General features: G+C 43.7%; 4 protein-coding genes across 11 annotated transcripts in view; 1 reads left to right on the forward strand and 3 right to left on the reverse strand.

Annotated features, from left to right (window-relative positions):
• LOC310725698 (ski-like protein) overlaps positions 1-2,615 on the reverse strand; it is a 2,936-nt gene extending 321 nt beyond the window's left edge. Inside the window, exons 1-6 of the mRNA XM_083540722.1 lie at positions 2,548-2,615; positions 2,368-2,441; positions 2,076-2,200; positions 1,091-1,299; positions 789-1,010; positions 1-636 (exon numbers count right to left, since the gene is read on the reverse strand). The exon at positions 1-636 is cut by the window's left edge and continues 321 nt beyond it. Of these exons, the coding sequence (XP_083396848.1) occupies positions 337-636; positions 789-1,010; positions 1,091-1,299; positions 2,076-2,175 (831 nt within the window). The 5' untranslated portion in view covers positions 2,176-2,200; positions 2,368-2,441; positions 2,548-2,615 and the 3' untranslated portion in view covers positions 1-336. The remainder of the gene's footprint in view (positions 637-788; positions 1,011-1,090; positions 1,300-2,075; positions 2,201-2,367; positions 2,442-2,547) is intronic.
• A 2,645-nt stretch (positions 2,616-5,260) lies between these two features.
• On the reverse strand, positions 5,261-11,960 carry LOC310726670 (ELAV-like protein 1). Of its 5 annotated transcripts, none has more exons than XM_083542420.1 (7): positions 11,685-11,826; positions 10,518-10,582; positions 9,761-9,938; positions 9,333-9,436; positions 8,421-8,574; positions 8,113-8,338; positions 5,261-7,883 (listed from the first exon to the last, which is right to left on the reverse strand). In XM_083542420.1, the coding sequence occupies exons 2-7, from the start codon at positions 10,551-10,553 to the stop codon at positions 7,559-7,561; spliced, it is 1,023 nt and encodes a 340-aa protein (XP_083398546.1). In that variant the 5' UTR covers positions 10,554-10,582; positions 11,685-11,826; the 3' UTR covers positions 5,261-7,558. The 5 variants fall into 5 exon arrangements, with proteins under 5 accessions (XP_083398546.1, XP_083398548.1, XP_083398547.1 ...); XM_083542422.1 differs by having other exon boundaries at positions 10,518-10,755; positions 11,685-11,813; XM_083542421.1 differs by having other exon boundaries at positions 10,756-11,750.
• A 94-nt stretch (positions 11,961-12,054) lies between these two features.
• On the forward strand, positions 12,055-21,545 carry LOC310726669 (sterile alpha motif domain-containing protein 7-like). Of its 3 annotated transcripts, none has more exons than XM_083542416.1 (9): positions 12,055-12,663; positions 14,274-14,375; positions 18,705-18,813; positions 19,039-19,148; positions 19,291-19,372; positions 19,482-20,101; positions 20,414-20,535; positions 20,633-20,743; positions 20,958-21,545. In XM_083542416.1, the coding sequence occupies exons 2-9, from the start codon at positions 14,282-14,284 to the stop codon at positions 21,162-21,164; spliced, it is 1,455 nt and encodes a 484-aa protein (XP_083398542.1). In that variant the 5' UTR covers positions 12,055-12,663; positions 14,274-14,281; the 3' UTR covers positions 21,165-21,545. The 3 variants fall into 3 exon arrangements, with proteins under 3 accessions (XP_083398542.1, XP_083398543.1, XP_083398544.1); XM_083542417.1 differs by having other exon boundaries at positions 20,441-20,535; XM_083542418.1 differs by lacking the exons at positions 12,055-12,663; positions 14,274-14,375 and adding an exon at positions 18,363-18,670.
• Positions 21,546-21,646: 101 nt separating this feature from the next.
• On the reverse strand, positions 21,647-26,452 carry sec62 (SEC62 homolog, preprotein translocation factor). 2 transcript variants are annotated; one of them, XM_083540716.1, is made up of 9 exons: positions 26,297-26,452; positions 24,978-25,086; positions 24,755-24,860; positions 24,410-24,635; positions 24,170-24,265; positions 24,028-24,088; positions 23,798-23,917; positions 22,936-23,706; positions 21,647-22,270 (listed from the first exon to the last, which is right to left on the reverse strand). In XM_083540716.1, exons 1-8 carry the CDS (start codon positions 26,330-26,332, stop codon positions 23,258-23,260), a joined length of 1,203 nt encoding a protein of 400 aa, XP_083396842.1. In that variant the 5' UTR covers positions 26,333-26,452; the 3' UTR covers positions 21,647-22,270; positions 22,936-23,257. The 2 variants fall into 2 exon arrangements, with proteins under 2 accessions (XP_083396842.1, XP_083396843.1); XM_083540717.1 differs by lacking the exons at positions 21,647-22,270; positions 26,297-26,452 and adding an exon at positions 25,918-26,283 and having other exon boundaries at positions 23,020-23,706.
• Between the last annotated feature and the right edge of the window lie 266 nt (positions 26,453-26,718).

Below are 26,718 nucleotides of genomic sequence, written 5' to 3' on the forward strand. Positions count from 1 at the left end.
ACACCATGTTTTTCTTTACACTTTAAAGTACAGAAGCGCGCGCGTGTGTGTGTGTGTGTGTGTGTGTGTGAAGGATTGTAAGTCCACAGTCAGTAAGACGAAGTGAATGCAGCAGGTGAACATGTGTATAAATTGAACGTAACGTAAACGTGTATTAACACTCCTGCAGGGTAATAAGTGTGTGTGAGCAGTGTGTCCAGCAGGGGGAGACACAGCGTACACACTAACACCAAAGAAAACGTCAATAATAATAATAATAATAATAATAATAATAATAATAATAAAGTAGAATCATAAACAAGGTGTGTGTGTGTGTGTGTGTGTGTGTGTGTGTGTTCAAGATGACGCTGCACCGCTGTGGGTGGATGCAGGTAAGTGTGTGTTTTGGCTCCAAGGACTGTGATTGGCCAATGTGAGGGTTTTATGGGTGTGATTGTCCGAGTCAGTGCTCTGAGGGCTGTGATTAGTCGAGCAGATGCTTTGAGCACTGTGATTGGTTGAGCTGGTAATCTGCTGCTGTAGCTGAGAGATGAGCAGCTCCAGTTTCTCACGAGCGTCTCTTTCTCTCCTCAGCTCGTCCTGCAGCTCCTGTCTCTCAGTCTCGGCTCGCTCCAGTCTCACTCTTAGATCACACAGCTAGTCAGGGGAAGAGAGAGAGAGAGAGAGAGAGAGAGAGAGAGAGAGAGAGAGAGAGAGAAACAGACAATTATAAAATGATAAAGCTCAACACTATAATTTACATTAGAACATTAGAGTGTTATAGTACATGTGTGTGTGTGTGTGTGTACCTGAGAGGTGTACTGCTTCTCCTGGCTTTGGCAGGTACAGTGTGTGTATTTGTGTCGGAGCTGTTCCAGTCTCTGCTCCAGCTCCCTCTGCTCCTGCTGAACACGCCCCAGTTTTTGAGCATGCTCAGTGTGTACCGCCTCCAGCTCGATCTGCAGCTCACTGTGCTCCACAGACAAGCGTCTCCAGCGATCTGCCTCACCCTTACACACCGTCTGCAGCTCCTACACACAAAGACACAATTAGTGTGCATTCTGTGAACTTCTGTGCAGTGTGTGTGTGTGTCTGTGAGAGAGTGTCTAACCGTCTCAAGCTCCCTCTGCGTGTTCAGAGTAGCGTTCAGCTTCTCCTGCTGTCTGTTGTACATGTGAACCATCTCAAACACCAGCTGCTCCTTATCGTCCTCTTCCTTCCCGTCTGTTTCCATGGAGACGGCTGTGGGAGGCGGCCGTGTTTCATTGCTGTGACGGAATTTCGGTTCCTCGATGACAGACGGAGTGGTCTCACAGACATCTGAGGATGAAGGGGACAGGAGAGTAAGGGGGCGTGTTCATTATCACTCCAGGAATGTGACTGGATCTAAGATAGTCGGGGGGGGGGGGGGTGTTAGGGTTAGGGTTAATGGGGACTTGTTTTGACTTGGAGAGTTACTTAATAGATTTTTAGGGACTGTTATGTCAGTTCATGAACAATGAACTTAACACACAAACACACACACACACACACACACACACACAATTAGCACGAATACTACTATAGTTTAAGTACAATGGCTAAAAAGTGCAAAACAAATGAACAAATCAGAAAATACAACTACCAATCAGACAAACTGCTAAAGGTAGGAAGAATTTGTGAATAAAATACGTACCGCTCATGTGATGAGACATTACAGGAAGAGAGATAAACAGGAAGCAGGAAATTGTCTCCTTATAAATCTGATAACTTTGTTTCTTGTACATGTGTGAAGCTCTGTTTACTTTAAACCATTTTATCACAATAATGCAACATGAAAGGTTTTTTTCTCTTTAAACTTTTACACACATACAGACGTTCTCCTGCCACAGCCTTTGTACTTCCTGTATATGTTGAATGAAAAATGTCTCGACCAATGAGCTTTAAGTATTCCGTTCACAAACTGTAGCTACCTTCACAGCTTTAGTCTGAATTGTCTTTGTGTTTTCTGATTTAATCATTTGTTTTTTTCATTTTGCAACATGACTAAAAAATGGCTGATACAGTGAATAATGTAATTGGTGTGTGTGTGTGTGTGTGTGTGTGTGTGTATGTACCATGTGTTCTCCTGCTGTAGTGTTGTTTTAGCAGAGTTCCCAGTTTCTCTGCTCTCTCACCGTCTCTATTCTTCTGAAGAGACACATTGGGTGCCACCATCTTATCATATGTGTACAGGTAGTAGCTATAACACACACACACACACACACACACACACACACACACACACACACACACACACCCAGGTCAGAATTTCAAAAGGATTTACAGTCATACTAATATTAATTAAGGTTCCTAAAGACAGTACAGGAACTGTGTCAGTGAAAAAGGAACTGTGGGTGGTTCCAGTACCTGGGATGCACGACAGCCGGATGTCCAACTTCCTGCTTGATGTCTGGACAGAGACTAGTGAAGGCCAGAGAACCCTACACACACACACACACAAATTAATAATTAAGAAATTAAGCTAACAAATTGAAAGCTTTTACATTACTACTGTGTGTGTGTGTGTGTGTGTGTGTGTGTGTTAACCTTTTTCTTTGTCTCACACTCCTGATCAGAGGAAGGACTGTTCTTCTTTACAAAGAAGTCCTCATCTACAACCTTAAAACAAACACACACACACACACACACACACACACACACACACACACACACACACACACACACACACACACACACACACACACACACACACACACACACACAGAGAGAGAGAGAGAGAGAGAAATCAATACATGTTAAATGTTAAAAGTTATTTGGATTAATAAACAACCACATTACATAAAAGTGTAACAAAGTTCTAATGGCAGAGAAAACAAGGGCAGAGTGTGTGTGAGTTTCAAAACCTCTGCAGCTGAAGCTGCTGACAACTGTTCAGCTGCATAATACACAGAGGGTGTGTGTGTGTGTGTGTGTGTGTGTGTGTCAGACTGAGACAGACTGGGTGTCTCTCTCTATCTCTATCTCACACACACACACACACACACACACACGCTGCCAGACAGAGAGGATGTGGTTTTGGTGTCAGACGAGACAGCAGACGATGTGCTGGAACAAGCCCACTAAGGAAATAGGAGCCTTTCTCACACACACACACACACACACACACACACACACACACACACACACACACACACACACACACACACACACACACACACACACACACACACACACACACACACACACACACACACACACACACACACACACACACACACACACACACACACACACTAATAGTGAAGAATCCAAACTATGAAAGAAAACATCCGGAATTCTGTGGAAAAAAAAATAATGTGTAAAAGAGCCTATTCTAAAAGAACTCATTCTCTCAGAGGACTTCAGGGTTTTCAAAAATCTTGAGGAGTTCCTAGAGGTGTTGAGTGCTGGTTGGCTGCTTTTCCTTCACTCTCTGGTCCACTCATCCCAAACCATCTCACCTAGATTAACATGAGGTGATTGTAGAGGCCAAATCATCTGATAAAGCACTCCATCACTCTCCTTCTGGAACAAATAGCTCTTACAGAGTCTAGAGGTGTGTTTGGGGTCATTGTCTTGCTGGAAAACAAATCATGGTCCCCAGTGTAAACCAGAGGAGACGGCATGTGACTGCGGAATGCTGTGGTCACCATGCTGGTGAAGCGTGTCCTCAATCTTGACTAAATCACCAACAATGTCACCAGCAAAACATCTCCACACCTTTACACCTCCATTTAATGTCCTTGTGTTTCTTATGTTCGTTGTTCTTTCGCAGTAATAGTTTCTTTGCTGTAATTTGAACCTGAAGGTCTGACTCACACAGGCAGCTTTGAACAGTAGATGTTATAATGTGTATCTGCCACTTAAACTCCAGAAGGCATTTATGTAAATTGTCAGTTTTTGAGGCTGGTAGTTTTAATAAACTAATCCTCTGCAGCAGAGGTAGCTCTTGGTCTTCCTTTCCTGGGACAGTTCTCATAGCATTGGACGGTTTGGGAGATTTCACTTGGGGATACATTTGAAGTTCTTCAGATGTTTCAGATTGACTGATCTTAATTTCTTTAAGTAATGATGGATCTTTTCTCTTTCCTTAACTGATGTTTCTTGCCATCATGTGGATTTGTACAGTAGATGATTTGTACTGTAGGAGCAGCACTTATTGGGCTTCTGACTCGGTACTCACACTTTCCTCTGCACAAGACAACTGATGCTCTAAAGCACCTAAGAGAAGACAAGAAATGTCCCAAATGAACTTCTGATAAGACACACGTGTGACCTGAAACCCAGTCCAGGTGAAGATCTCGTGATCAGATGAGAGAATACAGTGAGTTTGCTGAGCTGCACTCAAATCTACATGGAGATACTTTAGATGATCGAAAAGATAAAAGATATTCTGGGTTCTGGAACACGGTTTTATTTACTACAGAATTCCAGATGTTCTTTTATAGGTCGGATTCTTCATTATTTAATGTACAATGTAGAAAAGAATAAAAAAAAAAAAAACAATCAAGTAGAAGGTGTGTTCAAACTTTTCACTGGTACTGCACATGTAATATGCTGTGTGTGTGTGTGTGTGTGTGTGTGTGTCCGTTATGTAGGTCGGTACCTGAGGCGATGTAGTGTTTGTGAACACCGGTGCGTTTCTCCAGTTCGTTTAAACAGTCGGTCAGCAGGTTCTTCTCCTTCAGAAGCGCTTCTGATCTCTGAGTTACTGCGGCCCACATGACGGCGGAGTCGCGCGCAGGAAAGGTGTGAATGTGAGGCTTAAACTCACCGTGTCGCTCCTCCAACACACACACACACACACACACACACACCACAGTCCCTCCCCCACGTCCCCACACACACACACACACACACACAGAGTTCTGCTACAGGTGCACGTGACGCAGTAGCAGTTTCGGACTTTGACAGCCAATCATAGAGCGGGATTCCTGCCACGTCACGCGTATTGCCTTTTAACCGACTGGGGTTAATAATTAATTATTGAAACGGAGTCATGGAGATCTTTTATTATTAATAACTTCATAAATCCATCTTCCATTATTCATCTTTTCTACTTTATCTTATTTCATTTCGCAACTGTTCCGAGTTTTGACATTAAAGTATCCTGTTCCATTTCACTCCTCTGAACTCCAGTTTCCTCTCATCCTCACACTGCGGACTCTGGAGAAGAGGAATAATTCATCTCAGGAGATACAGGTGTGTCCAGGCAGTACCGCGCGCGCGTGTGTGTGTGTTTGGATCACAAACAAGACCATTTCATTTTGCTTGGTATTTTATTTGAAATGAACACCACGTTACAGTCGGACTGTAAATCTAAGAACGGCGATAAAAAAACAGGACAAAATGTCTTGTGAACACAATAAATATCACACACACGTGTAGGTGAGGGAACACTGCACATCACCTCAGGACAGGGTCAGGACAAGTACACTTGTTACTTTAACAGCTCCTTCACACACACACAGTTAGTGTTTTGTATAAACTGACTGTGTGTGTGTGTGTGTGTGTGTGTGTGTGAGAGAGAGAGAGAAGATGGTGAGACAGAGGGACAAACAGAGGTAAAGAAGAAAGGTTTGAAAACAGAGGACTGACCGAGACAAAGATGAAAAAAAAAAGAGACTGATACAGAATGTATAAACACACAACTATGGCAACAGTAGTTGAGTGTGGTTGCCATGGTGACACAGAACCCGGCGAAGTCTGTACAACTAGCTGTAGCTACAGTACTGTAATAACGTTATATACACCACGACTTTATATGACGTCAACCAATCAGTGGTTGAGAAATCAGGAAACGATCGTAGAAATGATCCTCCTTCAAACAACTTGTTTTATACATCATTACTGCCATCACAGTACCGTTAGTCTTCATTAAACTCACACACACACGGCGAAGAGAATAACACGCAGACACACGTGCCACCTTCTGAACACGACACTTCACCACATGGTTCATTACTTAAGCAGCCTCCTGAAGTTCCCATGAGGAAGTAGAAACATAAGCACTCATCTGCTAGACGTTTCATCAAAGAGCTGACGTGTCTGGATCACTTCCTGATATTTGACACGGTGCACTACTAAAGATTCAACACTATCAGATTCAGAACTAAACCGTTGGCATAAAGTAAAATCCATCATTAAATAAATATTTACAAAAGAGCAGGATTTTAGCGTCTCGGTCCTGCTGCATCAAAATCTAATCCTTATTCAGGTCATGCTAAAAATTAAGAAAAGAAAATACATGAATTTAACAACATATCTGGCAAAAATAAACGCTGTCTAATACCACCTAGAGAATAAAGCAAACAAAAGAAAGAAATGAAACAAATCAAAATGCTCGGCAAATCAAAATAAAATTTAATGATCAGAATTATCAAAACAATGTCAAAGACAAACAAAAAAATGATCAAAAGGCCGTTTTTTATAATAGTACTGACAAAAAAAACAAAACAACTGAAGTCACAAAACAGCAACTAAACAAAATGTAGGGGGGAGGATGGGACCTCAAAAGAAGGTGAAATCAGAGGGGAACTACTGTGTGTTACTTTGGGGGGATTTTTTCTCACCTTTGGTCCTTCTTTCACTTATTTGCTCCATCTTTCTTTTTGAAAGTCTTTCATTAACTAATGCTCGAAATTTTTTAAACACAACATAAGGCATAAATTGTTGAAAATCAGAGACATCAAGAAAGAATCTGATCTGGAGCATCCCATAATAATCAGCCGTTTAGTCCTACAGAATGATTGAATTTAAGGGAGAACCTGTGTGAGATGTTCATGTTAGTCAATACACCTCAGTATTGAGGATTTGCATTTCCTATTTTTTTTAACATTAACCCCGCCCACATATAGTCAGACCACGCCCCTTTCACCGCCAAAATTTTAAATGCAGTCCCACACACAGGCAGCAGAGGACGCCAAGCACAGCACACACACACTGCTTCATTAACATGTTCATCAGGAACAGACCAGTTGCAGATCCGATACAGAGTTTAGAATTTTGTATCTGATCGACAGAACGCTACAGCCTGTGTGTGTGTGTGTGTGTGTGTGTGTGTGTGTGCACGCGTATGTACATGTACAGGAGGCAAACAATACTTAAGCATATAAACTGGTTAATACTATACATTTATAAAAAAATTCCATCATGTACCTTAAGGAAATCTCGCTGCAACTTGAAGTTGGAACATGGAAGAGAGAAAACGTGAAACGTAAGTGGCGGGGCGTTAAACGACTTGTTTACGTGACTTGCGAAAATCCTATCAAGGCTAAGCCAAGTAACATTTTACTACTAAAAAAACAAAAAAAATAGCAGATGATGCAGTAAAGAGCGAATGTGGTGTAACGTGAACTAACACACAGGGCATGTGGCGATAACCAGTTAAACAATACATCACGATATTAAAGTGACTGACTTTACAGCTTATGAGTGCAGTGACGTAGTGACTGTGTGTGTGTGTGTGTGTGTGTGTGTGTGTGTGTGTGTGTGTGTGTGTGTGTGTGTATTAGAAGCAGATGAAACTATAAAACAGCGGCTTTCTAAACAATGTCCTCTACTTGTGTGTCTTGCTGGTTTTGAAGGACACCTGCAGGATCTTGTCCCCCAGTCTGTAGCCGTTGAGGCTGGCGATGGCCACAGCCGCCTCCTCGTAGTTGGTCATGGTGACGAAGCCGAAACCTTTGCACTTGTTGGTGTTGAAGTCTCGGATCACTTTGACGTTGGTGACGGCGCCGAACGGGCCGAACATCTGCCACAGGATTCCCTCGTCCGCATCAGGACCCAGGTTGTAGATGAAGATGCACCACCCGGCCTGCGCACTCCCACCCATGTTCGCCCCTGACAGACCGCCCATGTGGTCTACACCCATCGGAGAGAACCTGAACACACACACACACACACAATTATTTATACTGATAGTCACAAAAATGTTTCCAAATCGTCAAGCTAACAGATTAATCCTGATTGGCTAGAGGCAGTAGCAATGTTTCCTCTGATTGGTTAAAATCGATAAAAATGTAAACCATTTGTGAGAAAATGGTTTCCCATGCTGTACCCTCTCAGCCAATCAGATGACACCGCGCTTTGTGGGTGTGACTGAGTAAATACCTGAATCTCTGTGCTTGGTGGTGTACGGGTCCTCCGAAGCGACGTGACTGCGTGTGATAGACCTGAGGGATGATCTGTGCATTTTTTATCTGATTGGGATTGGCGGCAAACTTCACGGTGATTGGCTCGGCAGCGGCTGGAGGCTTCTGTCCGTTCAGCTCTTTAATGGCATCCTCTGCCTCTGAGCGCTTGTCAAAGCGTATGAACGCAACGCCGCGGGAAAGACCTGAAAGGAAGAGGAACGATCGTAACGAACCGCTAGGCATTGGCTGTAGGCGCGCGTAGATAAGCGAGGGTTTACGGCTCACCTGAAGTCTGATCGACGAGCACGCGCGAGTTGATGATCCGCCCGTAGCGCGTGAACATGTCCTCCACGTCTTTCTGCGTCATGGTCTTAGGAAGGCCACTGATGTACAGATTGGCGTCTTTGATGGAGTCTGAGCTCGGCCGTGCGTACGACACCTGCAGCAGATAAACATGCAGCACAAACACTTTCACAACAATTCAAATCTGATGCACAAAAAAAATAAACACACCCGTGTTAATCATCTTTAACACAATTAACACAACAGTGAAGCGTGACGTTTAAGATCCGCCCCATCCAGAAGGCTGCGTTAGTCACATGGCTCTTCACTAACCAATCAGACGACAACACTGCAGTGCCTTAGTCCAAGGTAACACAACAGTTTTTATTTATATACAAAAATGAACTAGATTTGCATGCTATTAAACTGATAGAACTTTTTCTGAACCTCGTAGCAGTTCAGCTGGTTAAGTTCATCTGGTTATAATGTTAATTTATGCAGCGTACAGATAAATTCTAAAAGCACTGCACCCACAATGAGCTCTTCATAATCAATCTAATTTGTAATAATTAAGCCTTAATGGTTGCAAACCTGTGATGGGTAATAGTTTTTGAAGAGCAACAAAAGTTAACATCCATCTCTCAAGCCTGGAATATACTTGCTTTTACTTGTTTGCGGTGTGCTCGGTATATTACAGTACATATAGTAATGCGTGTGTGAAGGGGGAAAGGGTCATGCGTCAAGTATAACCCAGGCCTTAACGTGGAGTGTTACTGAGTCAAAAGTAAACAAACCAAACTTGCAGCTTGAATGAAAAGAATTAAAAGTAATAAAACCAGATAAAGTAACTTGTAAAAAAACAAACAAACAAAAAGGCCACGCGTGATGTAAAAAAATGTAGTGATGTATTATTACCTTGATGGTTTTAGACTGTAGCCTCAGGCCATTCAGAGTACTGATTGCTCTTTCTGCATCACTAGGGTTTACATAGTTAACAAAGCCGTACCCTAAACTGTGGCCTGGAGAAAACAACACAAAACAAAAGAATAAAAGCAAACAAAATAAACCAAACAAAAAAACAAACAAACCAACAAACAAACTTACGAATAGAAAGAAACAAATTATTAAAATATCAGAAATGAATTAGCCATATTGCATGGGGGAAAAATTCACGACAAACCTTGAGGAAAGAAAATTCAAAATTGAGCTGAAAGCCACCAAAACTAGTTCGTAAATCCACCAGGGTTTGTCTATCGCTTACGAGAGTACCATATTTCCCGGAGTTATCGGTGTTGTGTGAATATTTTTTTTATCTTGTTATTTATTAACGTATTTATACGGACCGGCGACTTTATCTCGGATGAGCTTAGCGCTCTCCACCTCGCCGATGCTGCTGAAGAGACTGCGCAGCTCCTCCTGGGACATGTTCTGCGGCAAATAGTTCACGATCAGATTCGTCTTGGCGTCCTTCGCCTCCTCCAGCATGTGATCCTCGTAACCGTTCGACATGTCGTACACCTCCTGAGAGACAGAACGGCAAACCGGACGTCAATGAGACCAGCTTTAATAAGCAACAGCAATCAATACAAACAAAAACATTTTAACCCTATGAACGATGATTCAAATAAACTGTTCAAATTCAGAAGTCATAGTGCAGGCAGCGACTTTAACTTCTTTTTCTTGGACATATTCTACCACTTTAGTGTTAAAGTGCAAGCTGTGGGCTGGGAACTGAAGAAACAAGGACCACACGCACCTTACAAATGTTTGGAATTTGCTTCTTTACAGAGTCGCACCTAATCTGCGTGGGATTATTAAAACTCTTCACTTGCCTCATCTTTAACTGATTCAGTTTTGCACCAAGAACCGTTTTCATGATACATTTACCTGGCGTAAGTAACTCACTAGCTGAGTAAATTTCTCAGGTAAAGAATGAATCATGTCAGTCAGCTCTTCACCACAAGTCTTGTTTTTACATCTAAAGGTAAATGACCATAGTGTGTCGACAGGCGTGACGTGAAAACGTGTCTCTCTCTCTCTCTAACACACACACACACACCTCATCAGAGTGTGTCCCTAATAGATTCGGAGTCTACTCACTTTTAAGTATCTAACGTGTCCCCTTCTGACTGCCATGAAGAGCCGTCACAGATCCCGACTCTGATCTGAAGACACCAGAAAAAAAACAACCAAAAACAAAATAAGGTGGTAAAAATACACGCTGAACAGAATATAAAAAAAAAAGTCGAAAACAGCGAGTAGAAAGGAAGAAATAAAAAAAAAACAAGCAAAGGAAATGAAGAGAGAAAGAGAAAGCTGAGCCGGCTTCTGATTTTACCTGTGGAAAGAACATAAGAGCCATCAGGCAGGAGAGCTTCAGCGTGTATTTTTAACACCTCACGCCGACTGGTCTCCCACAACCTGCCCCTTATCACCGACTAATTCCCCTCTACACCACCACCATCAGCATCAGGGCTACATCTACTTCCGGTCTACACGCGGCATCACTTCCGCCTTACCTTCATCTCTCTCAGGAATACAGATCGCTTTAATTCGAATTTAATAAGAATTCTAATTAAAGAAATGTTACTGGAAGGAAGTAAAAAACTATAACAAACATCCCAAAAAAATCGTGTAAAAATAAAACTACCGGTAATATTATATTAAGGACAGACGTGACTAGGGTCGCTAATACACTGTGACGTGAAGAGCGTTTATGGTTGACTGAACTGTTGCTAAGCTAGTGGCTACACAGAACACCTAGCATACCGGCACGGTCGTGTCCCAAATAGCACAATCCCCACTACTGTTCCCTTTGTTAACAATACGACCAAGGGCTCGGTCTCTATGTAGTGCCAGATTTGACCAAGATGGCGTCGTTCGGGACGCCGCCATGTTCTTCCTGCCTGGGTTAAACGTTAGCTTGGTGGCTAACGAGTCGCGTCGTCTGGGGGCAAACGCACGCACGCGCTGCACTCATTTTATGGTGGACTTTAAATGCAATTCATACGGTTATTACATTATTCATTGCTATTTCGATACATTTTTTATTTTTTATTCAAAAACCAAATCCCGCGGTTTTTTTTTTTTTTTAACAATGCGGCTCTGAGGCGCGGGCAGGCCGCGCGCGCGCGCGTTCGTCACAGGCCAGGCTTATATAAAACGGGCCCTCAGAACCCGCCCGGTTAGCTACATGCTAACAAAATCACGGTGTAGTTTGAAATAAACCGACTCGCGGGTTATGTTAGTCAGTGACTCGTAACTTACCGACTTCACCCCCGCTTCGAATCTTTCCTTAAAAAAAAAAAAACAACAAAAAATAGAAGGATCGCGTCCGGACTGCTCTCTGTCTCTCTGAACGCGGCTGCGTGCGCGTGACACAAAAGCGCGCCCACGAGGACAATGTAACCGGAAAACCACGGCCACGCCCATCGATGACAAGCCCCGCCTTCTTAAAGATGATTGGTTGGGGTTTATGTCAATCTCACTATGCGCCAACCAGAGATCTAATATATACATTTCAAGATTTGTATTTGTCACAAAAATAGTTATATGCGGAATAAAACTTGCAGTGAAATGAAACTGCGCATTAGGTAAAAAAAAGCCGAATATATAAAATATACGACAATAAGAGAAGATATGAGAAAATATATTATAGAATTTTAAAGTGGTATTTAATCTTGTAAATGTGCTTGTAAGTGTGTCTGCCGACCAAATCAGTTTCTTCTCCTGAGTCAGTGGTCGTGGAATAAACCAGCTCTTAAATCCACATATGTGAGATTGTGCAGTTTGCTACAGATGCGGGTTGTGAGCTCTGACTAGTGACGCTCTCTGACCGTCCAATCGGAGGACGTGAAAATGCTGATGTTATTGTACACCTGCTAGATGATGGATGATGAACCTTTTCTCTGTGTGTGTGTGTGTGTGTGTGTGTGTTTGTGTGAGGGAAGTCTTTGTGAGTGTTGAGGCATTACAGGGGGATTATGGGAGTTTAACCAGCTCATTTATGTTGCACACTTCATTACCCTCAGAGCAGAGCAGAGAAGTGGACTAATGCACACCCAAATCTCTGTTTAAATATCTGTTCTATTTCACACACACACACACAAACACACAGAGCATCACATCTCTGTCCCAGACTGGAGCATGACCTGACTGCTTCTCGTCACCAGTCTACACACTTCTTTCATTTTATTTTTGTGATTTGAGACGCAGCCAGCTGAAACCTTCGCCACCAGAAACTCAGGTGAGGTCTTTCACTTTCACAATGTTTAAAATCAGATCTAGATTTATATATTACACAGTTTAGGATTTACACTTCCTCTTAGAGTTTTACCTACACATCATCATCATCATCATCATCATTATCATACACACACCACGTGTTTAAAGGAACCTTTTAATATGAAAAAAATAAAAAGACATTTAGATAAATAGATCAATTGCTATTAAAAGAAAACTAACCAAATCTATCATTAATACGATCATTAATATTAATGCAGACACATATGAACTATCTATCTATCTATCTATCTATCTATCTATCTATCTATCTATCTATCTATCTATCTATCTATCTATCTATCTATCTATCTTTTTATTTATTTATTTAAACTAATTCATGAACAAATAGACAAACCCATCAGGAAAGATCAACACAAACGCAGTGATATTTGGTAAAATAAATTTAATTTAATGATCAAATGAACAAAAAGATATAAAATGAAATGAAGAAACACGCATAGCAGATAGATAGATAGATAGATAGATAGATAGATAGATAGATAGATAGATAGATAGATAGATAGATAGATAGATAGATAGATTCACTGTTTAGGGTGATACAAGTGTTTGTAAATGACGTGGAACATAAGGAGAAGGATGATGATGATGATGATGATGATGATGATGAGGGCTCAGTGTAAGTCGTCAGCAGTTTCCCCTTTAATCCTCTCTTTTAATGTGATTAGCAGTTAGCAAATCCTGCATTGGGATAAGCACACACACACACACACACACACACACACACACACACACACACACACACACACACACACACACACGTGCACGCGCACAAGTGTAAAGTAATAAACACTACAACTGTTTATTTTGCTGTATCCAATAAGATAAATATAATATAGTAATTTTCATCATAAATAATTAATGAGTGGTAATTATTCAAATATAATTAAGATATGATTATAATTAATATATAATTATTCATATATAATAAAATATATAGTCATTCATTTTACTGCTTTCCAACTTATTACCTAGAAACCGTGGCCTTCTTTTTAAAACATATTTATATATTTGTTTTGACCAATATACTGTGTATGTGCTGTATATTAATATTTATGCAAATTAAGCCCATCCCCTCGATGTCTCATTATAAACACATAAATCTGTTCATCCTTTGTGTGAGGCAGAGGAGTGTTCAGGACGTCCCTGATGCTCCTGGAAGCTAATGAGCTTAGCATTTAGCATGCAGTGATCATGGCGGTGATTACAGGAAGGTTTGCTGAGGGTAAAACTTTAAAGCGTACGATTAAAGATAAACATCCCTCTAAAGTGCTGTACACTCAGGAATTAGCTAATCGGATCGGATAATCAGCAAAGAGTTAAAGGACGTCCACACACACACACACAAACACACACACACACACACACACACACACACGAGGATTATACACTGCATACTCTCATCTCTTTATGTAACATCATGAGCTAATTTTAAAAGATACACTATTTTATCATTTTATCAGGGGTTTACTGATATGTATTGTGTGTGTGTGTGTGTGTGTGTGTGTGTGTGTGTGTGTGTGTGTGTGTGTGTGTGTGTGTGTGTATATACAGGGAGTGAGATGACCCCAAGGGATCAGCTGAGGAAAATGACAGCGTTAGGAGAGCAGGATGATAAACACTGGTACAGACTTGTTAATAGCATGTCTGTTGGAGGTAAGACTCGATACAATACATGATACAAAACAGTATGATATGATACAGTATGAAACAATGCACAATATGATATGTTATAAAAACGATACCGTATGTTACGATACGAAACACTATGTTACAATAGAATGTGATTTAATATTTCACATTATTATAAGAGAGATAATATTTTATTCGTCCCACAGTGGAGACATTTCACAATACTTCTTAATATTTCTTAATGTATATACAAAACAATACAAAACAATACAATTGTGGGCGGGTGGAGGTGTGTGTGTGGGGGGGGGGGGCTGTTTGTGTGTGGGGGAGGTGTGGCTGTTTGTGGGGGTGGGTGTGTGTGGGTGTTTGTGTGGGTGTGTGGGGGTGGGTGTTTGTAGGTGGGTGTGGGTGTGTGTGGGGTGGGTGTTTGTAGGTGGGTGTGGGTGTGTGTGTGTGGGGTGGGTGTTTGTGGGGGTGTTTGGGGTGGGTGTTTGTGGGGGTGTGTGGGGTGTTTTTTTGTTGGGGTGTGTGGGGGTGGGTGTTTGTGGGGGTGTGTGGGGTGGGTGTTTGTAGGGGTGTGTGGGTGTGTGTGTGTGGGGTGGGTGTTTGTAGGTGGGTGTGGGTGGGTGTGGGGTGGGTGTTTGTAGGTGGGTGTGGGTGGGTGTTTGTGGGCGTGGGTGTTTGTGGGGGTGGGTTTTGTGGGGGTGTGTGGGGTGGTTGTTTGTGGGGGGTGTGTGGGGTGGGTGTTTGTAGGAGTGTGTGGGGGTGGGTGTTTGTGGGGTGGGTGTTTGTAGGGGTGTGTGGGGGTGTGTGGGGGTGGGTGTTTGTAGGTGGGTGTGGGTCAAGTCAAGTCAAGTCAAGTTTATTTGTATAGCGCTTTTCACAACAGACATTGTCTCAAAGCAGCTTTACAGAAAACAACAGTGAAGGTGAAGGTGTGCGTTTGTCCCTGATGAGCAGCCGTGGCGACAGTGGCAAGGAAAAACTCCCTTAGATGATATGAGGAAGAAACCTTGAGAGGAACCAGACTCAAAGGGGAACCCATCCTCATATGGGTGACATCAAAAGTTTGGTCATAAATCTTTCAACAATACAGAACAATTTGTGATCATCATAGATCCAGCATCAGCTTCTCCATGCCAGGGCCTTTAAACATTTGGCATCTACTTCTCCATGATCATCCATAGGTCCATAATCTTCACGAGGTGGGACGTGACTGGAGCTGGCCAAACCTCAGGATGCCTCGGGATGGGGAGAGAAAGAGAAGCAGTGGAGAGGAATTAGCGTAGCTGCTGTTCATGATATTAACAGCACAAGTTGATAATGTGCATGTGATCAGATGTTCTGGAGCACAAGGTTATGATGTGATGTGTGTGATGTGTGTTATGTGTAGGCTTTGCTAAAAAGATATGTTTTTAATCTACACTTAAACTGGGAGAGTGTATCTGAACCCCGAACACTGTCAGGAAGACTATTCCAGAGTTTAGGAGCTAAATGTGAAAATGCTCTACCACCTTTAGTGGACTTTGCTATTCTAGGAACTACTAGAAGCCCAGAGTTTTGAGATCTCAGGGAGCGTGACGGATTGTAGCGTGTTAAAAGACTGGATAGATACATGGGAGCCAAACCATTTAGTGCTTTATAAGTGAGTAGCAGTAGTTTGTAGTCTATTCGAAACTTAATAGGAAGCCAGTGTAGGGACGATAAGATTGGGGTTATATGATCGTATTTTCTTGACCTAGTAAGAACTCTTGCTGCTGCATTCTGAACTAACTGAAGCTTGTTTATTAATGACGCAGGACATCCACCTAGTAATGCATTACAGTAGTCTATTCTAGAGGTCATAAACGCATGGACGAGCTTCTCTGCATCAGATATAGATAAGATATTTCTTAGCTTAGAAATATTTCTAAGGTGAAAGAAGGCTGTTTTTGTAACTTGATTGATGTGATTTTTAAAAGATAAGTTGCTGTCTAAAATAACTCCCAGGTCTTTTACCGTTGAACTAGTAGTTACAGAACAACCGTCTAAATGCAGGCTGAGATGCTGGAGCTTCTGTGTACTATTTTTTGGGCCGATGAGCAAAATCTCCGTTTTATCAGAATTAAATAGCAGAAAGTTATGGGTCATCCAATCTCTTATTTCTTCAACACACTCAGTTATGCGAGCTAATTGAGCTGTATCGCCTGGTTTGGATGAAATATATAGCTGGGTATCATCAGCATAACAATGGAAGCTAATTCCATGCCTTCTAATAATATTTCCTAATGGAAGCATGTATATTGTAAAAAGCAGGGGTCCTAGAACTGACCCTTGTGGCACGCCATAATTTACTAGCATTATCCTGGATAGCTCTCCATTTAAATCTACGAAATGGTAACGATTGGACAGGTAGGATTTAAACCAGCTTAATGCCTGTCCCTGAATACCGATGTAATTCTGTAAGCGATCGAGGAGAAGATCATGATCTATAGTGTCGAACGCAGCACTAAGATCTAGTAAAACTAATAGGGAGATGTAGCCTTGGTCTGAAGCTAAAAACAGGTCATTAGTGATTTTAACTAGAGCAGTTTCTGTGCTATGATGGGGCCTAAAACCTGACTGAAACTCTTCAAAGATATTGTTCTCCTGCAAGTGGTTACATAGCTGGGCAGCGACAATCTTTTCTAAAATCTTAGACATAAATGGGAGATTTGAAATTGGTCTGTAATTCGATAGCGTGCTTGGATCCAGATTAGGTTTTTTAATGAGGGGCTTAATAACTGCTAACTTGAGGGATTTAGGGACATGACCTAACGATAGTGAGGAGTTAATAATATTTAAAAGAGGCTCACCAGCTGTATATAACACTTCCTTCAGTAGTTTAGTGGGAATTGGATCTAACTGACATGTTGTTGATTTAGCTTTCATAATAGCATCATACAGCTCTTCCTGTCCTATACATGTAAAACAGTGTAGTTGTGGGGTTGTAAGTACGATTGTGTCGGGAGATGCTGTCAGAGGTTGAACTGCCACAATTGTGTTTCTAATGTTATCTATTTTTTCAGTGAAGAAATTCATAAAGTCTTCACTACTAAACTGTGATGGAACACATTTTTCAGATCCCTGATTTGTTGTTAATTTAGCGACTGTACTGAAAAGGAACCTGGGATTGTTTTTGTTATTTTCTATGAGTTTGCTCAGGTGTTTAGCTCTAGCAGCTTTTAGCGCCTGTCTGTAGCTAAGCATACTGTCTTTATACGCAATTCTAAATACCTCCAATTTAGTTTTCCTCCATTTTCTCTCCAGATTACGTGTTGTTCTCTTTAGGGCATGCGTATGACTATTATACCAAGGTGCAGGTGCTTGTTCTCGAACCTTTTTTAACCGGATGGGGGCAACAGTGTCTAAAGTGCTAGTGAGGATAAGGTCTATGTTGTTTGCCATCTCATCAAGATGATCAGCAGTTATGGGTTTAATGTGAAACTGAGATAAATCAGGCAGGTTATTTATGAATCTGTCCTTAGTGGTTGGAATAATAGTCCTACCAAGTCGATAACGTGGTGAAACACGGTTAATCTGCTCTACCGGTAGTGTGTACAGTAGGAGATAATGGTCTGTGATGTCATCACTCTGAGGTAAAATATCTATATCAGTGACGTCTGCTCCGTGGGATATTATTAAGTCTAGTGTGTGGTTAAAACGGTGGGTTGGTCTGGTGACGTTTTGTTTAACTCCAAAAGAGTTTAGTAAATCGACAAATGATAATCCTAGAGCATCGTTTACATCATCTACATGAATATTAAAATCTCCTACAAGCAGCACTTTATCAAAACTGATCAACAGGTCTGAGAGAAAACAAGCAAACTCATGAAGAAAATGAGTTGGGTGGGTGTGGGGTGGGTGTTTGTAGGTGGGTGTGGGTGGGTGTGTGTGGGGTGGGTGTTTGTGGGCGTGGGTGTTTGTGGGGGTGTTTGGGGGTGGGTGTTTGTAGGGGTGTGTGGGGGTGGGTGTTTGTGGGTGTGACTGCACAGAGGATTGTGGGAACCAAGCTCCCCAACCTCCAGATGGTTTATGCTAGCCATCTACACAAAAGAGCAACATTATCATCAAGGATTCCACCCGTCCAGGACACACACTGTTTGTGTCTCTTCCAGCAGACTGAGGAACATTATCCCTGAGTCTCCTGTTTGCACAGTCCCACTACATTTTCTTTTTATTCTTACATTTTCTTATTGCTGCTCTCTGAGGGCTAACAAACTAATTTCGTTGTATCACTATAATGACGATAAAGTTCTCTAAGTCTAAGTGTGTGTGTGTGTGTGTGTGTGTGTGTGTGTGTGTGTGTGTGTGTGTGTGTGTGTGTGTGTGTAGAACTGAGACAGAGGCAGGAGATGATGATGAGGAGCCCGATGTCTTTGAACCCACAGGTTCTCACTCAGGCACAGCAGAGACTGCAGCTGGAGCCACGCTTTATCGACAGGTGTGTGTGTGTGTGTGTGTGTGTGTGTGTGTGTGTGTGTGTGTGTGTGTGTGTGTGAAGAGTGTAATAATGTGTTTAAATGCAGAACGCACCACACAGGCAGGTTGTACACTGGTTTGTGAAAAACCACTAAGCCCCACTTTAACTGTATGTGTGTGTGTGTGTGTGTGTGTGTGTGTGTGTGTGTGTGTGTGTGTGTGTGTGTGTGTGTGTGTGCTTTCATAGGGATCTGGTCCCTCCCAGTGATATTGTCTCGTCGTCGGAGCCCCGTCCCCTGGCCCCCCCACTGCCCCCCCACTCCACCGTCCTCACAGGAAGAAGCTTCAGTTCAGCAGGTTGCAGGTTCCTCCTCATTACTGCATTTACACTCTGCTGAGTTCTGCGCTCTGATTGGTCACAAGCTGCTGGTTTATTCTCTACAGCAGTGCCCATTATACTGTATACTTAAACTTATCAGGATCTTCATTCCTGTTTCAGGAGGTTACGGCTTCCTTCCACCAGAATCCATGGAAACGGTTGCAAGACGACAAGAGATCATCCACAAGCAGAACATGGCCAGGTAACGATGTGGAAACGTGTGGTGCGTAAAAGTACATGTGCTAAAGGTGCAGTATGAACGTTGGGTGCAGCAGATGATGACTTGTGTCGCACGAATGTGTCATGTTCAGGATGGAGATGAACGCCATTCTGCAGCAGAAGGAACTGGAGAACCAGCAGAAGACCTTACTGACCAACATGGAGAACCCGCTGGTGTACCAGCACCTGATGCATCCCAGTACTGCCGTGTTCCGGGGACGCCATCGCCTCCACGACAGCAACGAAGTCTTCGACCTCCACGCCAACAGCTTCCTAATGTCTGGTCCTTACCCACCAATCAGTTCTCTGCAGAGAGAGAAGGGGCGGCGCCCTGGCAGGAGAGCAGCCAATCAGAGGTTTTCAGACAGCAGCACTGCGTTTCAGACAGAGAGGAACCAGACGGAGGAGAAGAGCATAGACGAGAGTCCTGGAGGAGCTTCAGGAGAGGAAAAGGAACCTGAAGCAGAGGGAAGAATGGAGCCCTGTAGTGAAGCTAATGCTAATGCTAAACATCAGCAGGCTAAAGTGGAGCTAAAAGAAATGAAAAGAAACGGAGAGCAAAGTAAAATATGTGTCACTCACACAGACACCGCAAACATCAGCGTTGCCAACGGAGATAAGGACATGGACAAGTTTCTGTTCCCGCCCACCACAGCGCTCCCAGCGTTCCCCTACATGTTCCCCCTGGGAGGAAACACACTACTGCCCCCTGGTGAGCATTCTGTCTACTCACAACCTCACCTGTATGTTCGTTCTCTCTCTCTCTCTCTCTCTCTCTCTCTCTCTCTCTCTCTCTCTCTCTCTCTCTCTCTGTGTGTGTATCTGTATAAATGATAACCTGGAACACTTCTAAAACAGGGGGTTCTAATAGACTTGTCTGTGTGTCTGAACCATTTGTAAAACGGAGGTGTTTATTCTGTATTTATCTTCATTGTAATTTTATTAAAGTGCGTTTACACACACACAGACACCGGTTCATCTGATCAAGTGTGTGTGTGTGTGTGTGTGTGTGTCTGACTCTCAGCACATGCTAACATGTTCCTGAACACAGATGAGATCTCCACCATGGAGGATCTTCGCAAGTGGGGGGTTGATGATGTGTACAACTTTATCAGAAACATTCCCAGCTGTTCTGAACACGCTCAGGTAACACACACACACACACATTTACACACATTTACACACACTCACACAACCACATGGTTTTATCTTCTGGCCCTGACCCTGTGTGTGTTTAACTCAGATGTTTAAAGATCACATGATCGATGGAGAAACTTTACCGCTGCTTACAGAGGATCATCTACTGGACACGCTGGGGCTAAAGCTCGGGCCTGCTCTCAAAATACGCTCTCAGGTATTCACACACACACACACACACACACACACACACACACACACACACATTCCCTGCTTTCTTTCACACTGTATAACCTACTAGTGTGTTAGGAGGACAGTGTACTCTACACTACTTAGGGCACTCAGCATTAGCTTGCTAGCTCAGAAACAATCAAACACCCTGGTTACATGAGATATTGTAGTGATCATCACCTGTGTTTGTTTGTATGTAGGTGTTAAGACGGATGGGCGGAGCTCTCTGCATGACAGCCCCGCCCCTTCAGCCACTGCTGGAGAAACACGTGGAACGGTCACGTGACCTCATTTCCCCTCTGCCCTGCAGCACAGAATTACCCCCAAGCCCCGGGGTGGGTGAGTGTGAGTCTCTTAGACCTCCTGCTGGGGACACGCCCACTTCCACGAACAACACTACTGCCTGAAGGGGGCGCTGTTTAATTCCCACCCGTATACACATACAAAACACACTGAGCTTTTTATTATTGTTTTACTCACACCGGCATCAAGCTGTGTTTTATTCTGTCTCTGTCTCAGATCATTAGTTGTAGCTGCAGAGGAAGATGATGAGAATAATAATAATCATCATCATAATTTAAACAGTAATAGTTTAACTCAGGTTTTTGGAGTGTTTAGGTTTTCAGTAATTTGGTAAAAATTGTTAGCTGCATTTTTGTTCTTGTTTTTATTTACAAGTCATTTATAATTGATTTCAGTGTGTATTTGTAAATATGGACTTTTTTAACATTATTGCGTGATTATTATCCCGTCTTTTTTAAATCTCTGAATAAAAGCGTCTCTGATGATCCTCGTGTTCTGCATGCATGCGCTTCATCAGGATACTAAGAAATAATTTTTATACACTTATTGCATTGAGAGATGAGAATCAGAAACACAAACACTACGGTTTTGTACACATTTTTCTTTTATTTGTACACATTTAGAAATATGAGGAACGCTGCACGTATTAATACATTATTATAATTATTATAATTACTAACAACAGGCCGATGCTCGGCTTTATATCTATCTGGAAATATAGATAAAAAATAAACACCTGCTGGCACGTGAGCATGACGTCACCGAGCGAACGGAGAAAACAGGAATATGCAAATGAGACGAACAGATCAGTAAGAAGTGCTGCAACAGTTCCAGGTTTCGAGCCTCAAGTTTCCCTACACCATCGAGTCAGAAAGTGAAATTACAGAACGCACTCCGGCGTGTGTGTGTGTGTGTGTGTGTGGGCTGGGGGTTCTGAATCTTCACGTACATAGCATGTATACATGGTGATTATTTCAGGTAAACATGTTTACATACAGAAAAGTAAAACATTCTGAAGGCCGGGCTCGGCGGTGTCCCAAACCACAGTCCGCCGGGTCACATGTCTCCGCACATTACAGATGTTGAGCTCCCACTGTACCGATACTACAGATTCTCATCAAGATTGAAACAAGATTTGATCGACAGACCACGCCCACAGAGACAACTCTCACACACACACACACACACACACACACACACACACACACACCTAGCCAGCATAGTGACATCCAAGCTAGCTAGTGCTAACAGGCTAGATATCTATGCTAGCTAGCGCTAACAGCTAGCATAGTGAGCAGGGGTTAGCAGGTGAGGTAGAAAAGATCACTGTGACGTGATGAAAACATCCTGAAGAGCATGAGGCTGAAATGACAAGACAAGCGTGTGTAAGGGTTAGCGGTGTGTGTGTGTGTGTGTGTGTGTGTGTGTGTGTGTGTGTGTGTGTACAGCAACAGATCACATGACGGCTAAATAAATGAAAATGAATTGTTTTACACAGCAAAGGTATAGAAAAGGTGTCAGACACACAAACACTTTACGGTGCAGTTTAGGACACAGCCACAGGAAGTCAGTGGATTGGTTGCCATGGCAACCGAGACAAGTCCTACTTGCTAATCTGGCATCTAGAGCATGAGAGGACAGGTCATAATCTTTAACCTTTAAGCTACGGGAGTTAAATGTAAAACAGGAAGTGATGCGTACAGGTGATTTGGCACTAATGAAGGACTACTCTGTGGATGTGGACCAATAGGAAAGGGGCGGGGCCTAGATGATGATTCCGCCTACTTCAGTCTTGTGAGAACCACAATGAACCCGTTGGAGATTCTCACACACACACTCACACACACACACACACACACACACACACACACACACACGGTAGAATAAGAAACATTGGTCCAAACTGAACAGCAGCCTACAATGAACACACACACACACACACACACACACACACACACACACACACTCGGGAAGAGTTTATGCTAATTACACTATCGGTAAACAAGGACATGGTGGGTGTGTGTGTGTGTGTCTGAGTGCGTCTTTTAACCAGGAAATAAAGGAAATCCAAGATGGCCTCCAGAAGCCCTATTGCGACCCTGCGGGTGGAGTTGACCTCTGACCCGTGTGTGTCTGTAGTGGAAGATCGCAGTGTTCGATGTGATGGGCGAATCTCATCTCAATGAATGTTTACAGTTTACGTCTGGTGTGGTTTAGGCTCCACCTCCTCCTCCTCCTCTTCCTCCTCCTCTTCGTCGTCGGTGTGCTGCTCGAGCTCGTCACGCGTGATCATCTCGAAGTCGTTTCCGTTGCTGTGCTGCGAGCCGTCGTCCTCTCTGCGCTCGCTGTCCGAATCTGAGCGCCGCTCCGCCTCGTTCCCTGCCTCCTCTTCCTCTTCCTCCTCCTCCTTCTTCTCGGTGTCTGATTTGTCCTCGCTGTCTGATTTCTGCATCTTGCCGCCCTTTACATCGGACTCGGACTCCCCCGTGCCCTTCTTGCCGCTTGTCTGAGGGCCCTTGTACTCATGCGTGTAAATGGGACGGAACGAGTCCACGAAGCCCACGTCCGCAGTCAGATTGGGGAGGAACCAGAAGTGATGGCGCCCCCCAGTGACCAACCAGATGATCAGGAATAAAATACAGCGAGCTGTAGAGAGAGGGAGAAGACATGGAAACCACGTGAGAGAGGGATGCAAGACGTGTTAGAAAAGTTCAATAAAACAGGCTGAGCATCTCACCAACAGCGAGGAGGAGGATGCTGGCGACGAAGCAACCTGCACACACACTCAGGTAATACACACCCACCCTCATCTCCGCCGGCCACAGGGGGAACAGTGTCGCCGCTATGACTGCAATCACTATCACACACACACACACACACACACACACACACACACACACACACTGTTAACCCCACCACACTGAGAATTTGCTGATTAAAGTGTGTGATATGAGTATCAGTACAAACCCAACACCAGTCCCATAGCAAAGGTTTTAAAGTGAACTGGGTCATAAATCCACACATACACCTGCACAGAGAGAGAGTGGAGATTAGTGTGTGTGTGTGTGTGTGTGTGTGTGTGTGTGTGCGCGCGCATGCACTACAGAACCTCATTCCCATCCAGAAACAGCTGGTCTTCATGAGGCTCCAGTTTAAACTTCTTCTTCACCTCCTTCTTCTTCTTTGGGGATCCAGGACTTTCATCCTACACACACACACACACACACACACACACACACACACACACACACACACACACACACACACACACACACACAGAGGAACATGAGGTATCAGAACACCACCTGGTGATCCCACAGTCACTAATGATTTCAGAAGAAACACTTACATTCTTCTCCTTCTTGCTGTCTGAGGCCTCAGTGTCTTTCTTCTTCTCCTTCTCTTTCTCCTTCTTGCTCTTCTTTTCTTCCTCTTTCTCCTTTTCTTTCTCCTTTTTGCTCTTCTTCTCCTCCTCTTTGCCTCCATCAGCTTTCAGCTTCTCCTTCTTCAGGTCTTTCTCTGGTTTCTTCTTCATCACCTTCAGGGCTCGGTGGAAGAACTGCTTCTTCAGAAGCCTGAGAGAGAAATCAGTTTCTCTAACCAGGAGATCAATCTCTGGACCTTCTAAGCGGTACCTCAGATCAGATCCAGTCAGATAGACACGTGTGATCTGATCCAATCCCTTCATACCCACCTGTTGCAGTAATCAACCACAGAGTCTCTGGTGGTGAATAAAGCTTCCTCAGGTTTCTTTGATTTGGCCCATTTAGAGTCCAGCAGGCAGTCCACTGCTTTAGAGGCTGAAACACACACACACACACACACACACACACACACACACACACACACACACACACGGTGAAACGCTCCACAGCAGTACAGCACTGTGGGAACAGTGGTGAAGCAGGAACACTGACCAGTGAAGTAGTCGACTCGGTGTCCCATCATGTTGGTGGACTTGGTAGGACAGTTGAATCGCAGGTATTTGGCCACCACCTTCTCCTCCTTGGTTGGTTCACTCACCTCCTGGAATCACAACAAGATCAATCACCTTCAAACTACCATCTTTACTTATCTGGATTTCCATTAAACAACAAAACCGAGGAGTTCAACCGATGGTGTTTTAATAGATACACCACACCCTCTTCTTGAACATTCTCCACCCACCTTCACCCCTCATCCACTTCCTCACCTTCACCCCCACCCACTCCCTCACCTTCACCCCCACCCACTCCCTCACCTTCAAAGTACCAAAGTTTCCTCCACCACCCCCACACACTCCATCTCCACTTTCTCACACCTCTTGACCTCCATACACCTGTCCTCATTAAAAGTTAATGTGTGTGTGTGTGTGTGTGTGTGTGTGTGTGTGTGTTTCTGAGTCAAGGTTGAACATCAGCTGACAGTAAAACAGAGCCACAGCTTCAACAGTTTGGTATGACAGATTTTTTTTTCACTGATGGAGACGAAGGAGATACACACAGTTCTTCATCCAACACCAATCAAATCAGCCGTCCAAAACACACCCACGTGAAAAACATCCAAACACGTATTCAGCTGGAACAGAGACGTGTGTGAGGACGCAGAACAGAACAGTGTTTACTGCTACCTAGAGCGTCTGTAGGGCAGGACACGCCCCCTGGGGGCGGAGCAAGTACTCTGGAGAGGGCATTTCATTGGACAAACACAAGATGAGTACAGGATGCGTCATCAAACTATTATCATCAACACAAAGTACTATAAATCTACACACACACACACGCGCGCGCGCGCGCGAGCACAATGACACTCAGTCCGGATCAGTGTGTGTGTGTGTGTGTGTGTGTGTGTGAGTGAGAGTTGAGGCCGTTATCCCACCTGCCAACATGGCACCTGGATCCATAATCGTCACAGCTGCTCAACTGCGCGCTCTCGCGCTCTCTCTCTCTCACACTCTCTCTCTCTCACACTCTCTCTCTCACACACACACACACACACACACACACACGTTATACCCTAATAAACAGGTAACAGGTCCTGACTCCGGCCTCCTTCTCACTTTCCCACACAAACTCAACGCCAAAATGGCCACAACTTTCCTCTCGGTTAGCATAGCCGGCTAAAAACAGCTCGCGCGCTCCAAAACCCCGCGCGAGCGCAGGCGGAACCGGTGCCTGTTTGCCCCGGGGCCCAGCGGCGCTCCGGTTCCGCTCGTAAAACCCGCTCTGTGTGTGTGTGAAAGTGTCAGTCGGTTCACCTGAATCCGCTTCTTGTGTCTCCTGCGCTCCGCCATGATGCTAAAATCCACCCCCCGCACTTCGCCTTGGCAGGATCACGTGATCCGGTTCGTGCGCTCGTACCACGTGTCGGGACGTGTTCTTCCGCGTCTGTCCGCGCGCGCGCGCGCTCTCTGCTGCCACCTACAGCACGAGGGGGCGTGTCAGTGTGGGCGTGGCTTAGCTTTAACCAGTTTAACGTTACGTGTCTGTATTATTGTTCTTTTGTGCTGCAATTTTACACACACACACACACACACACACACACACACACACACACACACACACACAGCTGTTTCTTTATTTTAAACATTTCATTTAATATTCAGCCTAAATATTACTGTAAATTCAAGGACTATTTACAGTATAATGGTCAATCCATAAAATCTTTATTCTGCATCTC

The sequence above is a fragment of the Silurus aristotelis genome, assembly GCF_946808225.1.
Source record: "Silurus aristotelis genome assembly, chromosome: 5".
Classification (NCBI taxonomy): domain Eukaryota; kingdom Metazoa; phylum Chordata; class Actinopteri; order Siluriformes; family Siluridae; genus Silurus; species Silurus aristotelis.